Source organism: Schistocerca cancellata, chromosome 1 (genome assembly GCF_023864275.1).
Source record: "Schistocerca cancellata isolate TAMUIC-IGC-003103 chromosome 1, iqSchCanc2.1, whole genome shotgun sequence".
Classification (NCBI taxonomy): Eukaryota; Metazoa; Arthropoda; class Insecta; order Orthoptera; family Acrididae; genus Schistocerca; species Schistocerca cancellata.
The window spans coordinates 151,683,610-151,709,877 of NC_064626.1; the positions used below are offsets into that span (position 1 = coordinate 151,683,610).

At 38.3% G+C, this 26,268-nt stretch overlaps 1 protein-coding gene across 1 annotated transcript in view; it reads right to left on the reverse strand.

Annotated features, from left to right (window-relative positions):
- Nucleotides 1–1,005: 1,005 nt before the first annotated feature.
- Nucleotides 1,006–26,268, reverse strand: part of LOC126167226 (zinc finger and BTB domain-containing protein 17-like) — a 42,040-nt gene continuing 16,777 nt past the window's right edge. Inside the window, exons 2-5 of the mRNA XM_049920461.1 lie at nucleotides 19,413–19,622; nucleotides 2,667–2,808; nucleotides 2,468–2,582; nucleotides 1,006–2,286 (exon numbers count right to left, since the gene is read on the reverse strand). Of these exons, the coding sequence (XP_049776418.1) occupies nucleotides 2,101–2,286; nucleotides 2,468–2,582; nucleotides 2,667–2,808; nucleotides 19,413–19,622 (653 nt within the window). The 3' untranslated portion in view covers nucleotides 1,006–2,100. The remainder of the gene's footprint in view (nucleotides 2,287–2,467; nucleotides 2,583–2,666; nucleotides 2,809–19,412; nucleotides 19,623–26,268) is intronic.

Below are 26,268 nucleotides of genomic sequence, written 5' to 3' on the forward strand. Positions count from 1 at the left end.
TGCAGAGAAGGCATTGATTGTTTCTTGCCACTAATATACTTCACTTACAACTAGAATCTCTTTGGATTTTCTGCCAGGTTTCGAGACAAAGTTTGATTGTGGAAACTGTTGTAAGCATCTCACATTGAAGTCCACACTAAATTTCGAGTTTCTATAAAAGATCGCCAATCTTGGGGAGTCTGCATCTGTTCGTATTTGTCATGTTTGCTTCGTTGTGTGTACATGGGGGTGGGAGGGTATGCATGCACTATCATTGAACCCATGCATCCATCCTACCAGGACATCTTTATTCAGCAGGAGTGAAATTTTCATCAAAGTGGACACCCCTAGTCCACAACATAAACAACATGTTTTAAAATTCAAGTGAAATAATTTCTTCAGTTCCATGTTGGAAATATGTTATGAGATAACTCACTGAAATCGATGGAAGGTAGTTTAAACTGTTCATATATAATTACTTTAGGCTTGCTTCTATGTGTTTTTATGATTGTTAAGTCAATAAAATGCATTGTAAAGTATGAAATCTGCCCACATACACAGGATATGAATGTTCTTACCTAATCAAGCTACTATTGTTGGAATTTTCCATCGTTTTCACAAATTCTTCTTACTAACAGATCATGGAGGAGAGCCTCTTTCCATATTAACATTTGTGTAATTGAATCAATGCTTAAGTTGTGCATTTGCTGTTGTTGTTGTTCATATACTCTGCAGCAATTTCACAGTTCCATTTTACATATATATATATATATATATATATATATTTATTTATAATTTACCGATATGTTGGGACAAATTGTATAACATTGTGTCATTGACTCAGATGTCAAATTAATTCTAGTACAGAAAAGTAAATACTGATGTAAAGATTTTGGATTTTTTGGTGAAGATTTAAAGTCAATACATCTATCATAACAGTTCTTGTTTTGGCAACCCTACATGGCATAACGTTCAGTGATGTATTATACAAATGTTTTTAGTAAAAAACTACTTATTTGAATAAAAATTGTATAAATTTTATTTGTGAAATGACTCTGCTCTGTACATCTGCATGTTAGTAAGAGCAATGTAAATGTTTCTCAATTTTAAAGCTTTTAAGATTAGAATAATGTTTCACACCCTCAGTTTACCAGTAAATATAAATAAATACAAACAACATACATTCTCTATTATGAATAATACTACTGTGTACAAATCAATTATTTATCCACTAAGATGTTTAAAGAATTTAGAGCAAGAACTATACACAATATAGCAGTCTATCTTTCATTTTCACCAAGCATGAGAGAGAAGTCCAACTTACAGAAGGTCAGACACCGTTTGGAAAATTTTTCTCCTAAACATTTTTGCAGTATCATGTTATTCCATGTCTTAAAAGATACATGCAGTTTTCCAATTTATGTTCATATCTGCTATTATAAAAGTACATGTCACTAGACACTAATGTAGTGATAAAAGATACCTGTTCCATTGGTAATTATACTAAACACTACCGTAAAAATGGTTAAATATGTTTTACTTTCATTTTCCAACTTCAGCACAAACATTTCTCATGGAAAACTTCCCTCTTGATCTTATATATAATATGTTCAGGGCATCATATTTTTCATTAGCAAAATATTTTTCATTACCAAAAATATTATTTCTTATCATTTTTTCATGTCAAATGAAGTGATTCTTAGTCCAGGCACATGCACTGTTTTGTTCACAAAATACTTGGCTGTATGTAGTTCAAATACACAGTCACTGTACAAAAACATGCATGCTTCGTAATAGTTTTCATAATATTACTTTTATGTATTGTACTCTTTCAGAACATTGTTCTGATAGTCAATATTCTTAAATAAATTACTATTTAACCACCAATCTCCTTAAAATGCAAGATCATGGCATATTTGGTATCAAATCACATTTGTGTAGGAAAATCCACTGATAAACCAATAAATAGATGAGTCAATAAATTAAAAATATTTAACACAAAAAAGTAAATCTCTGATTTTATAATGACTAGAATAGTAGCAGAAGTACATCTATGCAATAAATAAATAAATAAACAAATGAACTGATGCTCTGCAAAACTGTCTTTGGTCACATATATAATCAGCTTAAAATTCCATTGCTCATATTGTAGTCCTCTTCAGATGGTTCTGTTTTGATCTTAACTTCCACTTGACTTAAAAGATGACTGTAGTCCACAGCTTCTGGTTCACAGTGTGGTTCTTGTTTGATTTTCTGCTTTACCTCTTTGATATTTATTCTTTGTGAGACCATTTTGCTCCATCGATCCTGAAATAGATTAAAATTCTTGTAATACCTGCTTTATTGTGTTTATTTGCATTCCAGCAATTGGTAATAATATGATATTTATATTCTTCAACTGCATTTAGTTTGTATGAAACCAAAGAAAGTAAGCATAAATGCAAACTGTTTGAAACAATAAGAACAACAGTTATCCAAACTAATATACCTTAATATTGTAATGAAAGAGATTGTTGTTACTTCTTTCTTTCTCAACACTGTGATGTTTATGATTTCCTTTACAGTTACAATGTCGACAACATGACTTGCACTCCTTTTTTATTCTGTAACAACAGATAACACTGGTGGTTAGAATGAAATAAATATATTAATATGGTCATACACAGCTTACAATGAAAGAAATTTACTTCTGTTTCTTTGATGTAACTTTCTGATGAAAATTTCTCATATGTTTATTGTAATCACTTTTATCTATGTATATGCAGGAGCAAGCATCACATCGTAGACAATCTTCAAGTCGTATTTTTGTAAGTCCAACAGGCTTCTTCTCTGAAAGTTAAGGATACAAAAAAAACTTTTAGTACAAGTTTTACCTTTGCTCTACCCTTATAAAAACATACACAACTAAAAAGATACATATTAGAATTTTTATTTCAAACTCTCTTCCTTTGGGTAACGATTGTCATTCACCTTGTTTGCTCTAAAAAAAATAGTACAGGTAAAAGCTACCCAGTGTCTAAATTCCATGTGATCTCTGCCTCTGAACTTGTGATATTGTTCATTCATTTATTCCTTGTTCCATAGATCCCATCAAGGAGAGCCTTCAGGGATGTGGAACAAGTCAGGGTACTCTATACAAGGACATTAACACCACAAAAACTTAACCTTTCCATAATTAATAACACAAAAGTATCACTATGCAGTGCTGTTTAATACTATTTGTGCTTCATCATCTGAACATAAACAATTTAATATATGAGGGCCAGGCCAAAATTAAAAAACTGTTGCTTCCTTAGGTATATAAATAGCTGCCATTTATATTGTATCTCGATATTTAATTGATCACATTTGTATTTTTTCGAGAAGATAGTTACACACAACAACAACAACAACAGAGACCTGTTTACAATATATTAATACTTGTCATGGGACTTTACAATGATTGTGTGTCTTTCTCAGGGCTAATTAACATGTAAGAGATTTACTATACACAATTTTAAGATGTGACTAAAATGGACGAGATATTTAGAAATACAGGTCAACAGAAATACACAATTACAGTTGAAACAATACATGAACTTTAAATTTCTAAAAAGTTAATGAAGTCCTGACAGGATGTGAACTACCAGAAAAGAGAATGACCAGTCAACAAGTCAAAAATGAAGGTTATACAGGCTGAAAATTAAATACACATTATTCATAACTGAGCAACAAAAGAGAAAATGAAAGAAAAGGTAAGATAAATCAGAAAGTAATGAAAATATCATCTAGTGTGTTTGAATACAGAATATTTTTGGATAAACCATTCTGCAAGTAGAAAATGCTTTACAATGCAAAAAGAAGAAGATGCTATAATTCTTTAGGATGCCTTCCTTATATCTGCTGGAAGTCACAACATTCATGTTGACAATTATACAGAACAGAGACCAGCTCTTTGCAGAATCTCAGATTTTCACATACCCAATATCAGCCAAAAACTGCAACATACAGACTATTCATGCACAAAAATGAAGCAAAATGGACAAAATTATTCCAGGGGAAAACATTACAACACATTACCTGACTATATTGAATAAATGCAAAATATAGTACAATTCTTATCAGGTGTATCTCACAAATAAGTACTAATGTAGTGTTAAACAATGCATATGTCAGCCACCTATGAATACTATCAATCTTCAAAGACTTTTGTGACTTCTTCATGGGTGTCAAGCCACTGACTTATGAGAAACCCCTGCAAGTGGTGGAACATGTGGAAAGTGCACATTTTATGGTGGGTAGTCCATTCCCTCCCATGCAGAGGATCTAATTAATACTTTGAGTTTGAACAGCAGAATGAGGATGTGTATTTTTGTGCAGTATCAAAATTCATTACCTGTAGGCCATATTGTTTATTCACTGCTCATCAAAGCATCCTGAAGGTTGAACATACACATCTGGAGTTATCTGTCATTCTTTGTGGTATCAAATCAACTACAGAAGATCAAACCCATCTAAAAACATGACTGCCATAATCCTGCATGTGGAAATTGTTTGTTTGGCTTTCACATTAGCTGGGAATTTTTATGTCACTATTGCATTTACTGTTGCTTTGCTCTTGGAGTTGAGGCAAATGTGTCTCATCCACAGTGGCAATGTAGTCCACGTCACCTCTGTCCTCATTGTCTTGAATCAGAAATTTCAAAGCACAGACCATTCTCCTATTTAATAATCCTCAACAAGCAGCCTGGGAATGCATCACATATTGTGGTTACGTTTTTACTGTTCATACATGTTCACATTCAACCTATTAATGGGGCTTATCAAAAGTTAAATAATAGTGCACTGGCCAAATAACTGTGTAATATTGGGGGCTTGTGAACACTGAAAGTAAAAGACTGTGAAATGCAACTGTGCATCTGTTGGCTACATCACTAACAGTAGACAGTAGTTGTACTTCCACAACCCATTTTTCAGCCAGTACATCGACACCAAGGAGAAACAAGTGAAGAATAAAGAAAGGCGAACTGCTAAAAGCTGTGCCGACAAAAATAATTTGTGATTACAGAAGGCTAGTCCTACTGTGGCTCGTCATGAACATTGTACAGTCTGTTGTTGAACAATCTTACCCATTAATACAATTTGCTTTTATTCATAGCATTGGACTGTACCTGCAGTACCATGCCAATCAGTAAGCCATTACTGGTAGAATTCGGTAGAAGTAACTGGTCAAGTTTTGTAATTTAATCGGTGGAGATAAGCCATCATCCAAACACATGTCTACTTTATACTACATGTCCTAACTACATTCCCTCTTTTGTAGAAGAACTTGCAGCACACAAAAATCAAGTGTATGTAAAGAAGCATAATTATCTATATTCATGGTCTTCAAAAACATGGTGAACAAAATGGGATGAGATAAGGCTGCTAAGGCTGAGCATGTAAGATCACTTTCCCCCTAAGGCAGTTCACAGTCCTGGGTGTACCAAAACAAGGACCATAATCCAACACTACACCAGACCATTTAGATGACCAAAACAATTACACTATCTGTAGTCCAGATTTTATTTTCAAAAACAACATGTAGCATTTTGATCATGATTTGTAGGCAACCAAAAGTGATGAGGCCCATATTTTTGTATAAATGGCGTCCAACTAACAGTGCTTCCAGAAAGAAATGCACAGTGTGAGTACCTTTATGAAATGGGGAATTCTAAGCACATGTGTGCAGTGACTGTACATGTTCATTTGTTGCTCCACAATAATTAGCATATATGATTGATCACATGTTCTAAACAGTGGTAATTAAAATAACAGAATCCACCTAAGAACTGATACTAGTCCAGAACAACTCTTGACTAGTCAACTAGATGACATGGCAACAAAAAGCTTGCAGCTTTAGTTAGCATCTACAAATGCCACACAACATCCCAGCTCACAAAACCAATTTCTCCCTTTACAATGAGTCAGTCATTACTATCAATTAATTTTAAATTTGTCAGCAAGACCACCACTGAGGACTGAGGAACGGTAGGTGACATATGAAGGTTGGGATAAAAGGCATTGCAACAACCTTTTTTTTTCCACACAGTTGCCAGCCTGCCTGCGAAATAAGGCACATACGAACAAAAAGGTGAGATGGGAATGACATGAAAGGACATTGAAGAACATGTAAACATTGTGCCTCACATATTAATTAAGGTAGTGTAAGAACATTATTGATTTCATCATGCAAAATGGTTACAGCATAACACACAGACATGTGACACACAAAACTAGGTCTAAAGGCCTTGAATCTAGTACCCTGTAACATTCACCACAAACTGCCAAGGTGGTAGGCACTGAATACCATCTGTGTCACCATCTACCACACTGTGTCTGAAATGGGTCATCTGTTGTCTCACAGCATTGGCAATGTCCTCTTGTGTCACAAACTGCTTGCCATGTAGTGATTCCTTTACCTTTCTTTGAGATCAAAGTCACAGAGCAAAAGACCAGGTGAGTATGACAGGTGCTCCAGTTCTTTCCGTCCATTGCATAAAAAGGGGGATACGTCAGATGTCAACAGCCACTGCCCAATCTCTCTTCTGACAGCTCTAGCAAAAATTTTTGAGAAAGTAATGTATTCAAGAGTAGCCTCCCACATTTATAAAAATAAAGTACTAACAAAATGTCAGTTTGGTTTTCAGAAAGGCTTTTCAACAGAAAATGCTATATACGCTTTCACTGATCAAATATTAAATGCTCTGAATAACTGGACATCACCCAATGGTATTTTTTGTGATCTCTCAAAGGCCTTTGATTGTGTAAATCATGGAATTCTTTTAGATAAGCTAAATCATCATGGTTTGAGTGGGGCAGTGCACAAATGGTTTAATTCATACTTAACTGGAAGAATGCAGAAAGTTGAAATAAGTGGTTCATGCAATGTTAAAGCAACAGCTGATTCCTCAAACTGGGGGGTTATCAAGTGCGGGGTCCCACAGGGTTCGGTCTTAGGTCCTTTACTGTTCTTGATATACATTAATGACTTACCATTCCACATTGATGAAGATGCAAAGTTAGTTCTTTTTGCTGATGGTACAAGTATAGTAATAACATCCAAAAACCAAGAACTAAGTGATGTAATTGTAAATCGTGTTTTTCACAAAATTATTAAGTGGGTCTCAGCAAACGGACTCTCTTTAAATTTTGATAAAACACAGTATATACAGTTCCATACAGTAAATGGCACAACTCCAGTAATAAATATAGACTATGAACAGAAGTCTGTAGCTAAGGTAGAATTTTCAAAATTTTTAGGTGTGTCCATTGATGAGAGGTTAAATGGATCAACACAATGATGGTCTGCTGAAACGTCTGAGTTCAGCTACGTATGCTATTAGGGTTATTGCAAATTTTGGTGTTAAGAATCTCAGTAAATTAGCTTACTATGCCTACTTTCATTCACTGCTTTCGTATGGCATCATATTCTGGGGTAATTCATTGTTGAGTAGAAAAGTATTCATTGCTCAAAAACGTGATTTCAGAATAATTGCTGGAGCCCACCCACGGTCATCCTGCAGACATCTATTTAAGGATCTAGGGATCCTCTCAGTAACCTCACAGTATATATATTCACTTATGAAATTTGTTGTTAATAATCCAACCCAGCTCAAAAGTAATAGCAGTGTGCATAGCTATAACACCAGGAGAAAGGATGATCTTCACTATGCAGGGTTAAATCTGACTTTGGCACAGAAAGGGGTAAATTATGCTGCCACAAAAGTCTTTGGTCACCTACCAAGCAGCATCAAAAGCCTGACAGATAGCCAACTAACATTTAAAAATAAATTAAAAGAATTTCTAGATGACAACTCCTTGTACTCATTGGCTGAAATTTTAGATATAAATTAAGGGGAAAAAACTTAAACATTAGTGTCATGCAATATTTTGTGTAATGTAAGATCTTGTACAGACATCTTTTATTAACCTGACACGTTCCACATCATTACAAAGTGTCGTATTCATGATCTATGGAACAATTATTAATCTAATCTAATCTAATCTAATCTACAGCTGCCGCCATATACACCTTATTTTGTATGGTTTTACAAAGTACAATTGCATTGTCCACAAGATCTGGACTTTCTCCCAAATGCCATTTGGTACCTGTCGCACCAGGAAGTCCCTGTAGTATTCTGTACTCACTCTTCTGTCATGTGGAAGACAGTGGCACACAATGACACCCCTGACATCAAACACGACAAGACCATCAATTTCATGGGGGGAAGGATTCTGATGGAATTTCTGTCGCCTTGGTGATAGAGCATGTTGCCACTCTGTGGCTGATGTTTGAGTTCCCATTCATATGCCCTAGTCCAAAATGCACTGATGGTGATTATTCATGATAGGAAGCGGTCGCCATTCTGCTGTCAGTGTGCTAGGTTGTCAGACCATATTCCATACTGCATACACTGTTAAACTTCCATCAGCTCAAGCGGTACCCACCATGACGTGATTTTGTGCAGCTGAAGCTCTGTCAGAAATGTCCTGTGGATGGTTGGTTTCTTGATACCAATTTCCCTCTCTAACTCTAGTAGCGTCCATCATCTGTCTTCCTCCAGGAGCTGCTCAATGACAGCGTGTGCCATGTTGGTCAGCACAATGACAGAGTGCTGATCATTGGTTGCCATATGTACTTGCTGAAACTTTCCTATCTACCACACTACTGTATGGTTTGGAAGGGCACTATTCCCAAGGGCTTCCAACAATTCACTGACATTCCTTTGCATGCGTTATTTCCATCTCACACAACACCGATTAGGCAGTGCATTCTGTGCTACTGCTGCTGCAATCAGAGAGCCATCTGTTGTTGTGACCACACTATATGCCTGCATGGATACCACTCTACAAATAGCTGTTTGTGATCTGCTCACATATCTGCAAGAAAAAAATAGTTGCAATGACTGTTGCCCCAACTCTCACAGTAATTCCCCAATGAAACACTGAAAAATCTGATTCAAAATGGGGCACCTGGAGTAGACAACACTTCTCCAGAATTACCAAGATCCTTGGGAGAATGAACCACGACAAAAATATTCTACTTGGTTTACAAACAAATGTAATTATTCCAAATTCATAGAAAACAGGTGCTGACAGGTATCACCATTACCATACAATCAGTTTAACACACCAAGACTGCAAATTCTAACACAAATTATTTACAGAATAAATGGAAAATTGTGTTTCAGAGAAATGAAGGAACAAACGAGGCAACACTAATAATGCAACTTATGTTTGACTGCAAATCTACAATTATACCATTTTACATTTAGGGAAATTTTTTGACAGTGTATCTGGAATACTCTCTTTGAAATTCGGAAGGTAGTAGAAATCAAAAACATTATCTACAACTTATACAGAAACCAGGCACCAGTTGAAGGGCATAAAAGAAAAGAGGTAGTTGAGAAGGGAATAAAACAGAGTCGCAGGCTAGTCACTATGTTACTCACTCTGTTTGTTGAGAAAGTTGTAAAGGAAACCAAAGATAAATTTGAAATGTAAATTTAAAGTCCAAAAAGAAGAAGTATCAACTGTAAGATTCACTGATGACATTTAAATGCACTCAGAGATGACAAAGGACCTGGAATATCACCTGAATAGAATATAAAGTGTCTTGAAATAAGGTTATAATATGAATGTCAACAAGGGTAATGGAACGTGCCTATTTAAACCTGGCAATGTGAGGGAACTGGATTAGGGAATATGATACAAAAAGTAGTAAATGATTTTTGTTATCTGAGCTGCAAGATAACTGATGGATGAAGCAGAGAGGATATAAAATATAAAGTGGCAATAGAATGAAAAGCTCTTCCAGAAAAAAGAGAGATTTGTTAACATCAAATATATAAGACTTTCATGACCACTTGTTAACAGATTGCCTGTTGACTCCTGTCTCAGGTTCTTCAGTTGACATTTGACGATTTTTCTGATCTTTCACTAGCATAGCTGCCAGGCTTCGTTAAAGCTTCACTCATTGCTGGTGGTGGGCTGGAGAAATGGAGTATGAAGCTCTGACAATGCCAACCACTCATGCTGGTGAAATGTAAGAAAAATTGTCAAACAAATGTCGGCCAAAGAACCTGAGACAGAAGCCAAAAGACAATTTGCCATAAATTTTCAGTTTTTGGAAGTCTTTTCCAAAGTATTTGTCTGGAAGCCATTTGTTCTGTATTACTGCTGGTAATTCACACACACACACACACACACACACACACACACACACACACACTAATAATAATAATAATAATAATAATAATAATAATAACACTACATGGCAGACATAACGTCTGAGAAAAGAAAGAAATAATAATAATAGTAATAATGCCTTGCTCTGAACCCACTATCCAACATGCTAAATAATACAAATTATGAATACAATATTGCTGGAACATACCAACACAAAATCACACATTTGCCATACATGGATGATCTAAAACTACTGGCAGCAACAAATCAACAACTTAACCAATTACTAAAGATAACAGAAGTATTCAGCAATGATATAAATATGGCTTTTGGAACAGACAAATGTAAGAAAAATAGCATAGTCAAGGGAAAACACACTAAACAAGCATATTGGATAACCACAGCGACTGCATAGAAGCGATGGAAAAAACAGATGCCTATAAATATCTAGGATACAGACAAAAAATAGGAATAGATAATACAAATATTAAAGAAGAACTAAAAGAAAAATATAGACAAAGACTAACAAAAATACTGAAAACAGAATTGAAAGCAAGAAACAAGACAAAAGCTATAAATACATATGCTATACCAATATTGACCTACTCATTTGGAGTAGTGAAATGGAGTAACACAGATCTAGAAGCACTCAATACACTTACACGATCACAATGCCACAAATATAGAATACATCACATACATTCAGCAACAGAAAGATTCACATTAAGCAGAAAGGAAGGAGAAAGGGGATTTATCAACATAAAAAACCTACATTATGGACAGGTAGACAATTTAAGAAAATTCTTTATAGAACGAGCAGAAACTAGCAAAATACACAAAGCAATCACTCATATAAATACATCGGCTACACCACTGCAATTTCATAACCACTTCTACAACCCTTTAGATCACATAACATCAACAGATACGAAGAAAGTAAATTGGAAAAAGGAAACACTATACGGCGAGCACCCGTATCGTCTAACACAGCCACACATCGATCAAGATGCATCCAACACATGGCTAACAAAAGGCAATATATACAGTGAGAAGGAAGGATTCATGATTGAAATACAGGATCAAACAATAAACACCAGATATTACAGCAAGCATATTATTAAAGATTCCAATACCACAACAGATAAATGCAGACTTTGCAAACAACAAATAGAAACAGTAGATCACATCACAAGCGGATGTACAATACTAGCAAATACAGAATACCCCAGAAGACATGACAATGTAGCAAAAATAATACATCAACAACTTGCCATACAACATAAACTAATAAAACAACACGTTCCCACATACAAGTATGCACCACAAAATGTACTGGAGAATGATGAATACAAATTATACTGGAACAGGACCATTATAACAGATGAAACAACACCACATAACAAACCTGACATCATACTCACCAATAAAAAGAAGAAATTAACACAACTAATCAAAATATCCATAGCCAATACAACAAATATACAGAAGAAAACAGGAGAAAAAATTGAAAAATACATCCAACTGGCTGAGGAAGTCAAAGACATGTGGCATCAGGATAAAGTTGACATCATACCAATTATACTATCAACTACAGGAGTCATGCCACACAATATCCACCAGTACATCAATGCAATACAGCTACATCCAAACGTATATATACAACTAAAGAAATCTGTAATTATTGATACATGTTCAATTACCCGAAAGTTCCTAAATGCAATGTAACATATACCGTTCAGTTAAAAGGAAGTCACGCTTGATCAAGGTCCGCGTTACTTTCCATTTTTAACCAGACATAACGTCTGAGAAAGGGATGTATAATAACAATAATAATAATAATAATACATTCATAAATTCTTCTGTGGAGTGGCAGGAGATTTCCAGCATGTATAATTGCAGTTTTTGTGTGAAGATAGTTTTATTATCCATTAAATTCTTTACATCACTGGATAGGTGGTCAAAGATTTTTATGACTGAATACCTCTCTCCTTCAGATGTAATCAAATTAAATCAGGCAGTCTCAAAATAATTAAATTCGAAAATCAAAAACTGAAAGTAGTTGACAAGCTTTGCTATTTGGTCAGCACAAGATATAAAATACAGATAGACAATAACAATAAAATGACTTTTGACCAACATAAATATGACTGTTAGCATGTATTTTTATGAAGGAATTTGTCTGGGGTGTAGCCTCATATGGAAAAGAAATATGGACAATAAGCGGTTTATACAAGAAGATACTAGAAGTTCTTGAAATGTGTTGATACAGAAAGATGCTGCAGATTACGAGAATAGATTGAATAGCTTATGAGGAGGTACAGAACTGAATATGGGAAAAATGAAATTTGGAACACAAATTGATAAAAAGAAGGGATCAGTTGATAGGACACATCCTGAGGCATCAAAAATAATCAATCTGGTAATGGAAAAGGGATCATGGCGGAGAGGGGGGGGGGGGGGGCAAACTGAGAGATGGGGGGGAGTTGTAGGGTAAAACTGTAGAGGGATATCACAGCTTGCATACAGTAAGCCCCCCGTGAACCATGGACCTTGCCGTTGGTGGGGAGGCTTGCGTGCCTCAGCGATACAGATAGCCGTACCGTAGGTACAACCACAACGGAGGGGTATCTGTTGAGAGGCCAGACAAACGTGTAGTTCCTGAAGACGGGCAGCAGCCTTTTCAGTAGTTGCAAGGGCAACGGTCTGGATGATTGACTGATCTGGCCTTGTAACAATAACCAAAACGGCCTTGCTGTGCTGGTACTGCGAACGGCTGAAAGCAAGGGGAAACTACGGCCGTAATTTTTCCCGAGGGCATGCAGCTTTACTGTATGATTAAATGATGATGGCGTCCTCTTGGGTAAAATATTCCGGAGGTAAAATAGTCCCCCATTCGGATCTCCGGGCGGGGACTACTCAAGAGGATGTCCTTATCAGGAGAAAGGAAACTGGCATTCTACGGATCGGAGCGTGGAAAGTCAGATCCCTTAATCGGGCAGGTAGGTTAGAAAATTTGAAAAGGGAAATGGATAGGTTAAAGTTAGATATAGTGGGAATTAGTGAAGTTCGGTGCCAGGAGGAACAAGACTTCTGGTCGGGTGACTACAGGGTTATAAACACAAAGTCAAATAGGGGTAATGCAGGAGTAGGTTTAATAATGAATAGGAAAATAGGAACGCAGGTAAGCTACTACAAACAGCATAGTGAACGCATTATTGTGGCCAAGATAGATACGAAGCCCACACCTACTACAGTAGTACAAGTTTATATGCCAACTAGCTCTGCAGATGACGAAGAAATTGAAGAAATGTATGATGAAATAAAATAAATTATTCAGATAGTGAAGGGAGATGAAAATTTAATAGTCATGGGTGACTGGAATTTGAGTGTAGGAAAAGGGAGAGAAGGAAACGTAGTAGGTGAATATGGATTGGGGGTAAGAAATGAAAGAGGAAGCCGCCTGGTAGAATTTTGCACAGAGCACAACTTAATCATAGCTTGGTTTAAGAATCATGATAGAAGGTTGTATACATGGAAGAACCCTGGAGATACTAAAAGGTATCAGATAGATTATATAATGATAAGACAGAGATTTAGGAACCAGGTTTTAAATTGTAAGACATTTCCAGGGGCAGATGTGGACTCTGACCACAATCTATTGGTTATGACCTGTAGATTAAAACTGAAGAAACTGCAAAAAGGTGGGGATTTAAGGAGATGGGACCTGGATAAACTGAAAGAACCAGAGGTTGTACAGAGTTTCAGGGAGAGCATAAGGGAACAATTGACAGGAATGGGGGAAAGAAATACAGTAGAAGAAGAATGGGTAGCTTTGAGGGATGAAGTAGCGAAGGCAGCAGAGAATCAAGTAGGTAAAAAGACGAGGGCTAGTAGAAATCCTTGGGTAACAGAAGAAATATTGAATTTAATTGATGAAAGGAGAAAATATAAAAATGCAGTAAATGAAGCAGGCAAAAAGGAATACAAACGTCTCAAAAATGAGATCGACAGGAAGTGCAAAATGGCTAAGCAGGGATGGCTACAGGACAAATGTAAGGATGTAGAGGCTTATCTCACTAGGGGTAAGATAGATACTGCCTACAGGAAAATTAAAGAGGCCTTTGGTGATAAGAGAACCACTTGTATGAACATCAAGAGCTCAGATGGAAACCCATTTCTAAGCAAAGAAGGGAAAGCAGAAAGGTGGAAGGAGTATATAGAGGGTCTATACAAGGGCGATGTACTTCAGGACAATATTATGGAAATGGAAGAGGATGTAGATGAAGATGAAATGGGAGATACGATACTGCGTGAAGAGTTTGACAGAGCACTGACAGACCTGAGTCGAAACAAGGCCCCCGGAATATACAACATTCCATTGGAACTGCTGACGGCCTTGGGAGAGCCAGTCCTGACAAAACTGTACCATCTGGTGAGCAAGATGTATGAAACAGGCGAAATACCCTCAGACTTCAAGAAGAATATAATAATACCAATCCCATAGAAAGCAGGTGTTGACAGATGTGAGAATTACCGAACTATCAGTTTAATAAGACACAGCTGCAAAATACTAACATGAATTCTTTACAGACGAATGGAAAAACTAGTAGAAGCCAACCTCGGGGAAGATCAGTTTGGATTCCGTAGAAATACTGGAACACGTGAGGCAATACTGACCTTACGACTTATCTTAGAAGAAAGATTAAGGAAAGGCAAACCTACGTTTCTAGCATTTGTAGACTTAGAGAAAGCTTTTGACAATGTTGAGTGGAATATTCTCTTTCAAATTCTGAAGGTGGCAGGGGTAAAATACAGGGGGCGAAAGGCTATTTACAATTTGTACAGAAACCAGATGGCAGTTATAAGAGTCGAGGGACATGAAAGGGAAGCAGTGGTTGGGAAGGGAGTAAGACAGGGTTGTAGCCTCTCCCCGATGTTATTCAACCTGTGTATTGAGCAAGCAGTAAAGGAAACAAAAGAAAAATTCGGAGTAGGTATTAAAATCCATGGAGAAGAAATAAAAACATTGAGGTTTGCCGATGACATTGTAATTCTGTCAGAGACAGCAAAGGACTTGGAAGAGCAGTTGAACGGAATGGATGGTGTCTTGAAGGGAGGTTATAAGATGAACATCAACAAAAGCAAAACGAGGATAATGGAATGTAGTCGAATTAAGTTGGGTGATGTTGAGGGTATTAGATTAGGAAATGAGACACTTAAAGTAGTAAAGGAGTTTTGCTATTTGGGGAGCAAAATAACTGATGATGGTTGAAGTAGAGAGGATATAAAATGTAGATTGGCAATGGCAAGGAAAGCGTTTCTGAAGAAGAGAAATTTGTTAACATCGAGTATAGATTTAAGTGTCAGGAAGTCATTTCTGAAAGTATTTGTATGGAGTGTTGCCATGTATGGAAGTGAAACATGGACGGTAAATAGTTTGGACAAGAAGAGAATAGAAGCTTTCGAAATGTGGTGCTACAGAAGAATGCTGAAGATTAGATGAGTAGATCACATAGCTAATGAGGAGGTACTGAATAGGATTGGGGAGAAGAGGAGTTTGTGGCACAACTTGACCAGAAGAAGGGATCAGTTGGTAGGGCATGTTCTGAGGCATCAAGGGATCACCAATTTAGTATTGGAGGGCAGCGTGGAGGGTAAAAATCGTAGGGGGAGACCAATAGATGAATACACTAAGCAGATTCAGAAGGATGTAGGTTGCAGTAGGTTCTGGGAGATGAAGAAGCTTGCGCAGGATAGAGTAGCATGGAGAGCTGCATCAAACCAGTCTCAGGACTGAAGACCACAACAACAACAACATACAGTAAGAAGGTTCTGCATCTACATCTATACTCTTCAAGCCAACATGAAGTGCACGGCAGAGTGTATGTCCCATTGTACCAGTTATTACGATTTCTTCCTGTCTCATTCACATATGGAGTATGGGAAGAATGATTGTTTAAATGCCTCTTTGTGTGTAGTAATTATTCTAATCTTAAGCTCACAATCGCTATGTGTCTGATACATAAGGGGTTGTAGTATAAGTACGAGGGTTATTCCAAAAGTAAGGTCCGATTCGCCGTAACTATTGGAATTTGGCGCCAATGACAAAACACGCATGCGCGCCGACTCCCGGCAAGCCTTGCGCGTCAAACGCCGCCATTCGCTTTGTTACTGTTGCTGAGTGTAGTTCACAGTGTCACTTTACAATGTTTAAGACAATTGATCAGCCCGCCGATTGTGAAGTAAGGGCAGTGATACGGTTTTTGTCTGCAAGAAACAATTCAGCGGTGGAAATCCATCGGCAGATTACTGAAGTGTACGGTCCTAACATAATGAGCGACAGTAAAGTGCGCAAGTGGGTGCGAGGACGGGATAATGTGCACGATGAACCACGGTGTGGCCGACCATCAGTGATTTCAGACGATTTGGTCAATGCGGTTGACAAAAAAATTCGTGAAGATCGACGATTCACTATTACAGACGTAGACATGCATTTTCCGAATGTGAGTAGAACAACTTTGTACAGAATTGTGTCTGAACATTTGAAGTTTCACAAATTGTGTGCCCGTTGGGTTCCCAGGCTGCTTACTGAGCCCCAACGAATGAAAAGAATGGCTTTTGCTCTTGATTTTTTGGAGCGATATCATAAGGAAGGTGACAGTCTTTTAGACAATGTTGTCACAGGGGATGAGACATGGGTTTCTCACATCACTCCAGAGTCTAAACGTCAGTCAATGCAATGGCGTCACACGTCATCGCCAGTCAAGGTCAAGGCAAAGCAGACAATCTCAACACGTAAGGTTATGGCGACTGTGTTCTGGGATAGACGTGGAGTATTGTTAGTCGACTTTATGGAGAGAGGAACAACGATTAATAAAGCCGCCTACTGCGCTACCCTGACTAAACTTCGACGTGCAATCCAGAATAAGCGAAGTGGTCTTTTGTCATCTGGAATCTTGTTGTTGCATGACAAAGCCAGACCCCACACTGCAAATGAAACGCAAGCTCTGATCACGAAATTTGGATGGGAACAGATAGACCATCCTCCTTACAGTCCGGACCTGGCGCCAAGTGATTTCCACCTGTTCCGTTACTTAAAGGAGTTTCTCGGCGGCAAGCGCTTCGACACAGATGATGAAGTGAAAGAAGCAGTTAGGGACTGGTTATCGTCACAGGCGGCCGATTTCTATAACATGGGCATTCAAAAGCTTGTTGAACGATGTGACAAATGTTTAAATAAGTATGGAAGTTATGTAGAAAAATAGATAAAGATGTAAGGAATGTAAATAAAACAATTGTTTTGAAAAAACATTTTAGTTTTGATTTTTTTTTTTTTATAACCGGACCTTACTTTTGGAATAACCCTCGTAGTTCACATGGATGTACGTTGCAGTAGTTTTTCAGCGATTAAGAGGACTGCACAGAATAGACTAATGTGGAGAGCTGGATCAGACCAGTCTGCAGACTGAAGACCACAACAACAACCAACCATCTTACCCTACCTGTACCACACTAAGAAGTCACTTCCCCTTCTAGTGTTGTATTTATGAATGTTACTGATGTTTTCAAAATGTTATTGATTGTCACCAGTAAATTTCATAAGGAAGTAAAGATACTATGAAGCTGTTGTCAATGTGTCCAGTTGTTTAAAAACCTATCAAAGATATTATACTGTGGAAACCATATTATCTTATCACATGCTTCCCCAATGGCAAGTTATTCCATAATCAGATGTCTTTGAAAAGCAATTGGAAAATTGTTATGTGACAGTTGTATGTATAAGTTAACAGAATTTTAATAGATGTAAAAATATTTTAGTTTCTGTACAAGTTTAAGCTTTACTCATGTAAAGTATATACACCATGTGATCAAAAGTATCTGGTCACCTGGCTGAAAATGACTTACAAGTTTGAGGTGCCCTCCTACGATAATGCTGGAATTCAATATGGTGTTGGCCCACCATTAGCCTTCCACTCTCACAGGCACATTTTCAATCAGGTGCTGGAAGGTTTCTTGGGGAACGCCAGGCCATTCTTCAAGGAGTGCTACACTGAGGAGAGGTATCGATGTTGGTCGGTGAGGCCTGGCATGAAGTCGACATTCCAAAACATCTCAGAGGTTTTTCTATAGGAATCAGGTCAGGACTCTGTGTATGCCAGTCCATTACAGGGATGTTATTGTCGTGTAATCACTCCATCACAGGCCATGCGTTATGAACAGGTGCTCAGTCATGTTGAAAGATGCAGTCACCATCCCCAAATTGCTCTTCAACAGTGGCAAACAAGAAAGTGCTTAAAACATCAACGTACGCCTGTGCTGTGATAGTGCCATATGAAACAACAAGGGGGCCAAGTCCCCTCCATGAAAAACACGACCATACCATAACACCACTGCCTCCGAATTTTACTGTTGGCACTACACACGCTGGCAGATTCAGATGATGTTCACTGGGCATTTGCCATACCCACATCCTGCCATCAGATCGCCACATTGTGTACTATGATTTGTCACGCCACACAATGTTTTTCCACTGTTCAGTCATCCAATGTTTATGCCAAGCGAGGCATTGTTTGGCATTTACTGGTGCGATGTGTGGTTTATGAGCAGCTGTTCGACCATGAAATCGAAGTTTTCTCACCTCCCGTCTAGCTGTCATAGCACTTGCAGTGGATCTTGATGGTTTGGAATTCCTGTGTGATGATCTGGTTAGATGTCTGCCTATTACACATTACGACCTTCTTCAAGTGTCAGCGGTCTCTGTCAGGCAATAGACAATGCTGACCTTACACTTTTGTGCTGTATGTGTCCCTTCACATTTCAGCTTCACTATCACATCAGAAACAGTGGACCTAGGGATGTTTAGGACTGTGGAAATCTCGTGCACAGACATAAGACAAAGTAACACACTGATATGGAGTACCTGGCAGGAGGTGGCAGCACAATGCATCTAATATGAAAAATTTATGCTGTTGGGGTTGTCTGGATACTTTTAATCACATGTTGTATGCACTCTGTAAACTCATCTGATTTGCAAAGTAAACTTTCATTGACCACTAAAAATTTTAATTGTAATAATGATGTCCATTTCAGTGAAAGTGGACAAATAACAAAAGAGTTCTATCCTGTCTATCATTGATGTCACTATAGTATGACTATCTCATTTCTGCTGCCTTAGTCTATAGTGTCATGTTAATCCTGTGAAACAAAATATGGCCTGCACTCACGAGGAAGGCCCAGCTGCTGCTGCTGTTGCTGCTGCTGCATGGGGTGAGATTCTGCTGCAGAGGAACTGCTCTGGCCTGGCTCATGTACAGCAGTCACTACCTGTGTACAGTCCTCAGTTTTCTGCCCACCTCCCTCATGGACTCTGATATGCAGCTGCAGAATCTGTCCGTGAGCAAATGCCTTTTTGCACTTGGGACACTGATGGAGTTCTGAAATGATTTAAAACATTATTTTAGGATAAATTTTTCAATGGTAAAAAGGTGAGTTTTGTTATTGTTTAACTTTTTATTAGCAAGATGATTTAAACTGGTGCTGCAATTTCTCAAGTGTGAAAATGGTCTCCAGAAGTCATAATCATTCTTGTTTCATTTGGTAATGTTCAGTATGATCAGAAAACCTAACTCATTATTTGACTCCAGTTAGCCAGGTGTCTGCTATTTTATGCTGTTGTATATACATAAATAAATAAATCTTTGTAGTTATACTGTCCTGCAGAGAGGATTTTCTGAATACTTTCTCAAGTCTAGAATACTTTCTAATCTCTGGAGAAATATAGCTAATGTCAAAAAGGTACCCTCTATTTTACGAGAGTGTTCAGTAAGAATGTTGCAAGAAAGTTGATAGCCGAACATCTGGCAAGAGCCTTTTCAGGGAACCAGGGATACTTAAAATCAAATGCCAATACTCCATAATGGTATTTGTGGTTAATAATATGAATGAATCTAGGATTAACTGTATGCATCAGGACCACAGTATTAAAAGTCAGATATTTTCCATGTAGACTGTGCATCTCTGTCTATGGTTCAAGACGGAGTTTTGCATTCTGACCAAGAAGTACATAATATGAAGACAGTAGACATCAGGCTGGAAATTGAAAACCTGCTAAATTCAAATATAAAGTAAATAATAGCCCTAGTGCATTAGCCACTCCCTTATACTTTATAAGAATACTGGGACTCAAAGATTTAAATTCTGCTTAGCCCTATGTTCAAATTAAACAACAAGTTTTAACTTTGCCACTACATAGTTGAGGAATAGTTAAAAGCACAAGTTGAGTACTGTAAGAAGCATAGTAGAGCCTTTCTGTAAAGCAGCTACTTGTCTCCTATTATATAAATGCATAGCAAATGCTTTATGTTAGGGAAAATATGGCATCACATTTCTTCGGATAAGTAAGAGAGCACCTATGAGACAATTTAATACTGGAGAAATTGGTAGCATGAATTAAATGCCAATACTTTATCAATAAATAAAAATCTCAGCACTTCTGAGATAAAAAGCAAATTTTTCTAACACTGTGACTACATAAGGGCTATTTTTGACTATCAGAGGTCTGTCAGAAAAGTATCTGACATTTTTCTATGGAAAAAATTGGCTTACCTGGAGTGTTCGACACCTAATCACCCTTGAAGTAGTTCTCTTGGGACTCTATGCGCTTCTCCCAGCAGTGCTGCCATTGTTGAAAGCATGCCAAAAAAGCTTCTTTCGGAATGGGGTTTAGCTCAGCTGTCGTGCCCTTTCTCATCTAAAATTGCATTCCTTTCAATGGCTTCTTGAGTTTGGGGAACAGCCAGAAGCTGCAGGGGCCATATCAGGAAAGCAAGGAGCCTGTTGAAGCACAGGAATCGGGTTTTTTACGAGAAAAGTCTGAATCAAGTGCGAGAAATGTGCTGTAGTATTGTTGTAATGGAAGTGCCAATTTCCTGTTGAACAGAAGTCCGGCCTCCTGTGCTCCACTGCATCACGTAGGTGACTGAGGAGATCCTGGTATTCTTTCATGATTCTTTGACCCTGCAGTGGGTACTCTAATGCACCAGATCGTAGGAGCCAGAAACAGTCAGCATCACTCTGATACTGCTACACACTTTTTGGGCCTTCTTTGGTCTTGGTGATGATTGGGATTTGGTTTCTGGGTTGTACCCGTACACCCAGGACTCGTCATCAGTGATTATGGTGTTCACAAAGTTGAGGTTACTGTTTGTGGAGTCCAGCATGTCCTGCGAGACTTCAACAGGAAGTTGATTTTGCTCTGCCATCAGCAACTTTGGGACAAATTTTGCCAACACTCTCTTCATGGCCAAATCTTTGGTCATAATGGAATGTGCCAAAAAAGTGCTGATGCCCACCTCTTCTACAATTTCTCTGATAGTTACATGACTGTCGCTTATCACCAGAGTATTCACTTTAGCAATGACGTGGTCACTTCAGCATGTTGATGGCCGACCAGAGTATGGCTCACTCTCCACCAATGTGCAGCTGTTTTTAAACTGGTTGTACTACTAAGTAATATATGTGATACCCATAACATTGTCACCGAAAGCTGTCAGAATCTTCTGAATGGTTTCCACCTGGCTGTTGCAACGTCAGACACTTTTCTAACAGACCTCATATACTAGCAAAATTAAAACATTGTTTAATTCATTTTTATTGTCAAGTCAACTGAAGACTACAGTTAGTTGGAAGAGACCTGTAGAAATGAACACCAATAAAAGAGACTGCATACAGAACTCTTGCGTGATCTGTCCTTGACTACTGCTCAAAGTGTCTGTGATAGCCACCAGATCAGATTAAACCATAATAGCAAAGCAGTTCAGATGTAAGTTCCAAATTATCAGTCTGATTAGATTGGCACTATAGTTTGACTCATGAACGATGGTGGTTTGCACAGCCAGGGCACAGACAGAGATTAAATTGTCGCCATTTCCAAGTTATGGTTGCAGTAAGTGCTTACACATTCTCTGCACTTGAAGAAAGTGTGTATACTGCAAATTACATCTCTTGCTTGCTTGTGGAGAATTTGTCACTTAACACCACAGTCAGGTGTGACAAATCACAACAAATGGAAGAATAAGTCACTAAACAACTTGCTACGAACACGTTCAATGCTCACATTGACTACAACATTCAAAGCACAGCACTGAGAACATTGCTGAACGCTCATTGGTTGTCAAAGAAAGGGTGACATAGATGCACGGAACAAGCCTGATCTCGACCGCCATCATTCGTGACTACAACTATAGTCATAGGTTGATGTTAGTATACTTTACAGAAGTAGTCTATGGTGGCTGCTTCTATTTGTTAGAGCGTAACTTGACTCATTCCAGATCTCTGAAGGCTATCCTTCACGACGAGATGCACAGAACTAAATGTGTGAAAGAATGAATGACTATCAACCTTAATAATTCTAATTACATGACTCTAGAACAGACAACAGAACTGCCTGTAAGTATAAACAGTGAGTAATCTAAGAGATTATTTTTGCCTCTTAATCTCAGTCATAACATTATTCTTTTTTATCTTTTGTTCTGTTAAACATGTTTCATTTTTGTTATTTGAATTTCACTTCCTATTTCCAAAAAGTCCGTCTTTTCATCCAGTGAGAAAATATTGGCATATAAGAACTTTAACTCGTACTGATTTCTCAAGCATCAGTTGTCCACAGATGCTCTCTCACTTAACTGAAGAAAGGTGATGCCATATTTTCCTTGCAATGTAAGAATGATTCTTGCCTAATTTTCCATTTCACAGCTGAAATTAATTAACAGTAATCTCCTAGATAAAAAAATGTAGATGGTAGTTTCCTACCAATGTCAACTATGTGACTTTCAATCCCTAACAGAGGTTAGAGCATCATGGCTGTGACTGTATAATTTCTATTTGGTGCAAAGACTGACAGTCTGCTGTAGTTGGAGTCACAGGTGATGACAGTTGAGTTTAGGCTTGTTCTGCACACCTATGACAAACATTCAATATAGTTCTGACTTCTGAGCAATGTACTGTGAATGTTATAGCCAATTCTAACATTAAATGTGATCATTGTGAGTAATTTAGTGAATTTTTTATTCCTTTGGCTGCAAGCTGTCATAGCCGATTGTGGAAGTAATTGAAAAATTCTACGTAAGCAAGGGAGAGGCATAATTTGCTTTCTTCAGGTGCAAAACTTATGTATGAGCATACTACAGCTGTCACTTGGAACTGGCAATACTGCTATCCCCGTCCATGCCTGACCTATGCAAACCACCATTGTTCATGACTCAGCCTATAAATCTGGATAAATGTAAGTTAATGTTGATGAGAAAGAGAAACATCCCAGTAATATTCAGTTACAGTATTAACGGTATGCTGCTTGACTCACTTGGATTAAATATCTGGGCATAATGTCGCTAAACAACATGAAAGTGGAAGGCATACATCAGATCAATTGAAGGGAAGGCTAATGGCTGGCTACAGTTAATTGGGTGAGATCTGCAGAAGAGTACAACACCTATTTGCCTATAAATCTGGATAAATGTAAGTTAATGGTGATGAAAAGGAGAAACATACCAGTAATATTCAGTTACAGTATTAACGGTATGCTGCTTGACTCACTCACGTGGATTAAATATCTGGGCATAATGTTGCAAAACAACATGAAGGTGGTATGCATACATGGGTCAATTGAAGGGAAGGCTAAGGGCTGACTACAGTTAGTTGGGAGAGATCTGAAAAAGAGTACAACACCTATATAGCAGAGAATATGCAGAACACTTGTGTGGCCTGCACTGGAGTACTGTTCAAGTGTTTGGCGTACCAACCTAGTCATATTAAAGGAAGACATCAAAGGAATTCAGAAGTGTGTCACTAGATTTGTTATTGATCCATTTGGCCAATAAGTGTGTACTACAGACATGCTCTGTGAGCTTCGAGAAATCCTTGCATGAAGGAAGACAGTCTTTTCAGAAAATACCATTGAATAAGTTTAGAGAACCAGCCTCTTTCCCAGAGCTGTGTAGGTAATAGCCACGACAAGAGAACAGTGCGGAGCACCACTTGCTGACCTCAACACTTGTGGAAGGCTGCTTCAAAGTGTGTACTGCTTAAAACACATGGAAGTGAACCCATAGTTTGGTGAGAGAGAGCCTCCAGTGACCCTAATATATTAAATGGAGGACCTCTCGCCACAGACTCACTGGAACAATGACATAGGGAATACATCCTTCCATTGACAGGAGAGTAATACCATAAAAGAGGGGAAGACAGTGGTGCAATGCATAAAAATTCTGAAGAAGGTCTGATTCCCTGCCAGGAGGGCAGTCAATTCACCAATGTTGTATCATGCGTATGACCTGCCAAAGCACCAGATCTGCCAGCACACCAGAGGCAATATGGGTAATGGTGATAGGAGAGCCATCCACAGTGTGCCTTTCCTTTGTTTCTCCTGGATGAACAAGGACTTGGGGCCCATGGTGAGCCGGGACAGTGTGTCCATATTTACATGTTGCGATGTGGGATGAAAGTTGATCTCATAATTGTACTGGGACAATAATGGAGTCCACTGCTGAAGATTGTGAGCAGATTTGTCTGGTAAGGCTACCAGTGGGTCCAACAAGGAAACTAAGGGCTTATAGTCGGTAATTAAATGAAATTTTGCACCATACAGGAAAGGCATTGACAATAGCAAGAGCTTCTTTTCCAGCCTGAGAATAATGTTGCTGAGTGTTTTCAATGCAGCGGCAATAGGATATTCAGAGCCATCTCAAGGATGGTGGGCCAGGTCTAATCCCACCACATACTGGGCTGCGTCTGCAACCAGGAAGCGATGCTTGCCATGTTGAAATGTCACAAGAAACAGCACAGAGGGAAGATAATCCGTAAGGTGCACAAAACCACACTCATAAGCTGCATACAGAACAAAAGGAGTAGCTTCCCAATGCAACAGTTGTGAATGGTTGGTGATAGCAGCTGCTCTGGGAATAAATTTGTGATTGTATGCCACTTTGCTGAGAACAACATGAAGTTCTAGTGGATTAGACAGATAGGGTAAAACTGAAAGTGGTGGTGACATGTTCCATGGAGCATACACCTTGCTGGGAACTTTCATGACCCAAATAAACAATGGAAGGCTGAAAGAAGTCACACTTGGTGAGATTATATTCAAGGCCCACGGTCTGTAGAATAGTAAACAAAGAACGGAGGTTACAAATATAATCCTCCATGGTAACACATGTCATGATTATATCATTGAGATAGTTAATGCAATGAGGCACAACCATCCTCATCTCTTCTAAAAATTGTTGAACAATGGCAGGCACACTAGCGACCCCAAACATTAGCCACTGATACTAGTAGAGGCTAAAAGGTGTATACTGACAAGCAATTGTTTCGATGGTTCAACCAATGGAATCAGAAGATAGGCTTCAGCCAAGTTGATTTTCAAAAAGAATTTACTCCCAGCCAACTTTGTGAGCATCTCCTCTGTGCAAGGCAGGGGTAAGTGTCTGTGATTGTGCATTCATAGTGACCTCAAAGTCACCACAGAGCCAAAGATGACCAGATGGCTTCTTTACCATCACTAATGGTGTAGCCCATGCACTTGAGGAAATCAGTCTAATTACTCCCAATGAATTTAAATGATCCAGTTGCATCTTGACCTGGTCACGTAAAGCTACTACCACTGGCCACACCCCCCCAAAAAAAGTGGGGGTGGCCGGAGTTAAACTGTTTGCACAACCTAACCCTGGAGCAAACGGATCTGTAGACTCAGAACATGAGGAATCCAGTACCTGATAAGGCACTTGGTCTGACAACAGATGCACCGCATCTGCAACAGCAGAACCAAAAGTATGGAAGCATCAAACCTAAACAAATTTTCAGTACTCGCATCGTTTATCACCAAGTATATAAAAGAATGGACAATTGACTTGTAGCCTGCAGGAATCTGCTGCTTGTTATAGCTTACTGATTGAAACTCAATGCGTGCTAACTGTAGGGAGTCTTTCCTGGTACACATCTATGAGCTGAGTAGGGACATGGTGGTCACTATGTCAATTTGTAGAATTAATGTTTTATCCATCACTTACATTTCAACAAAAATGT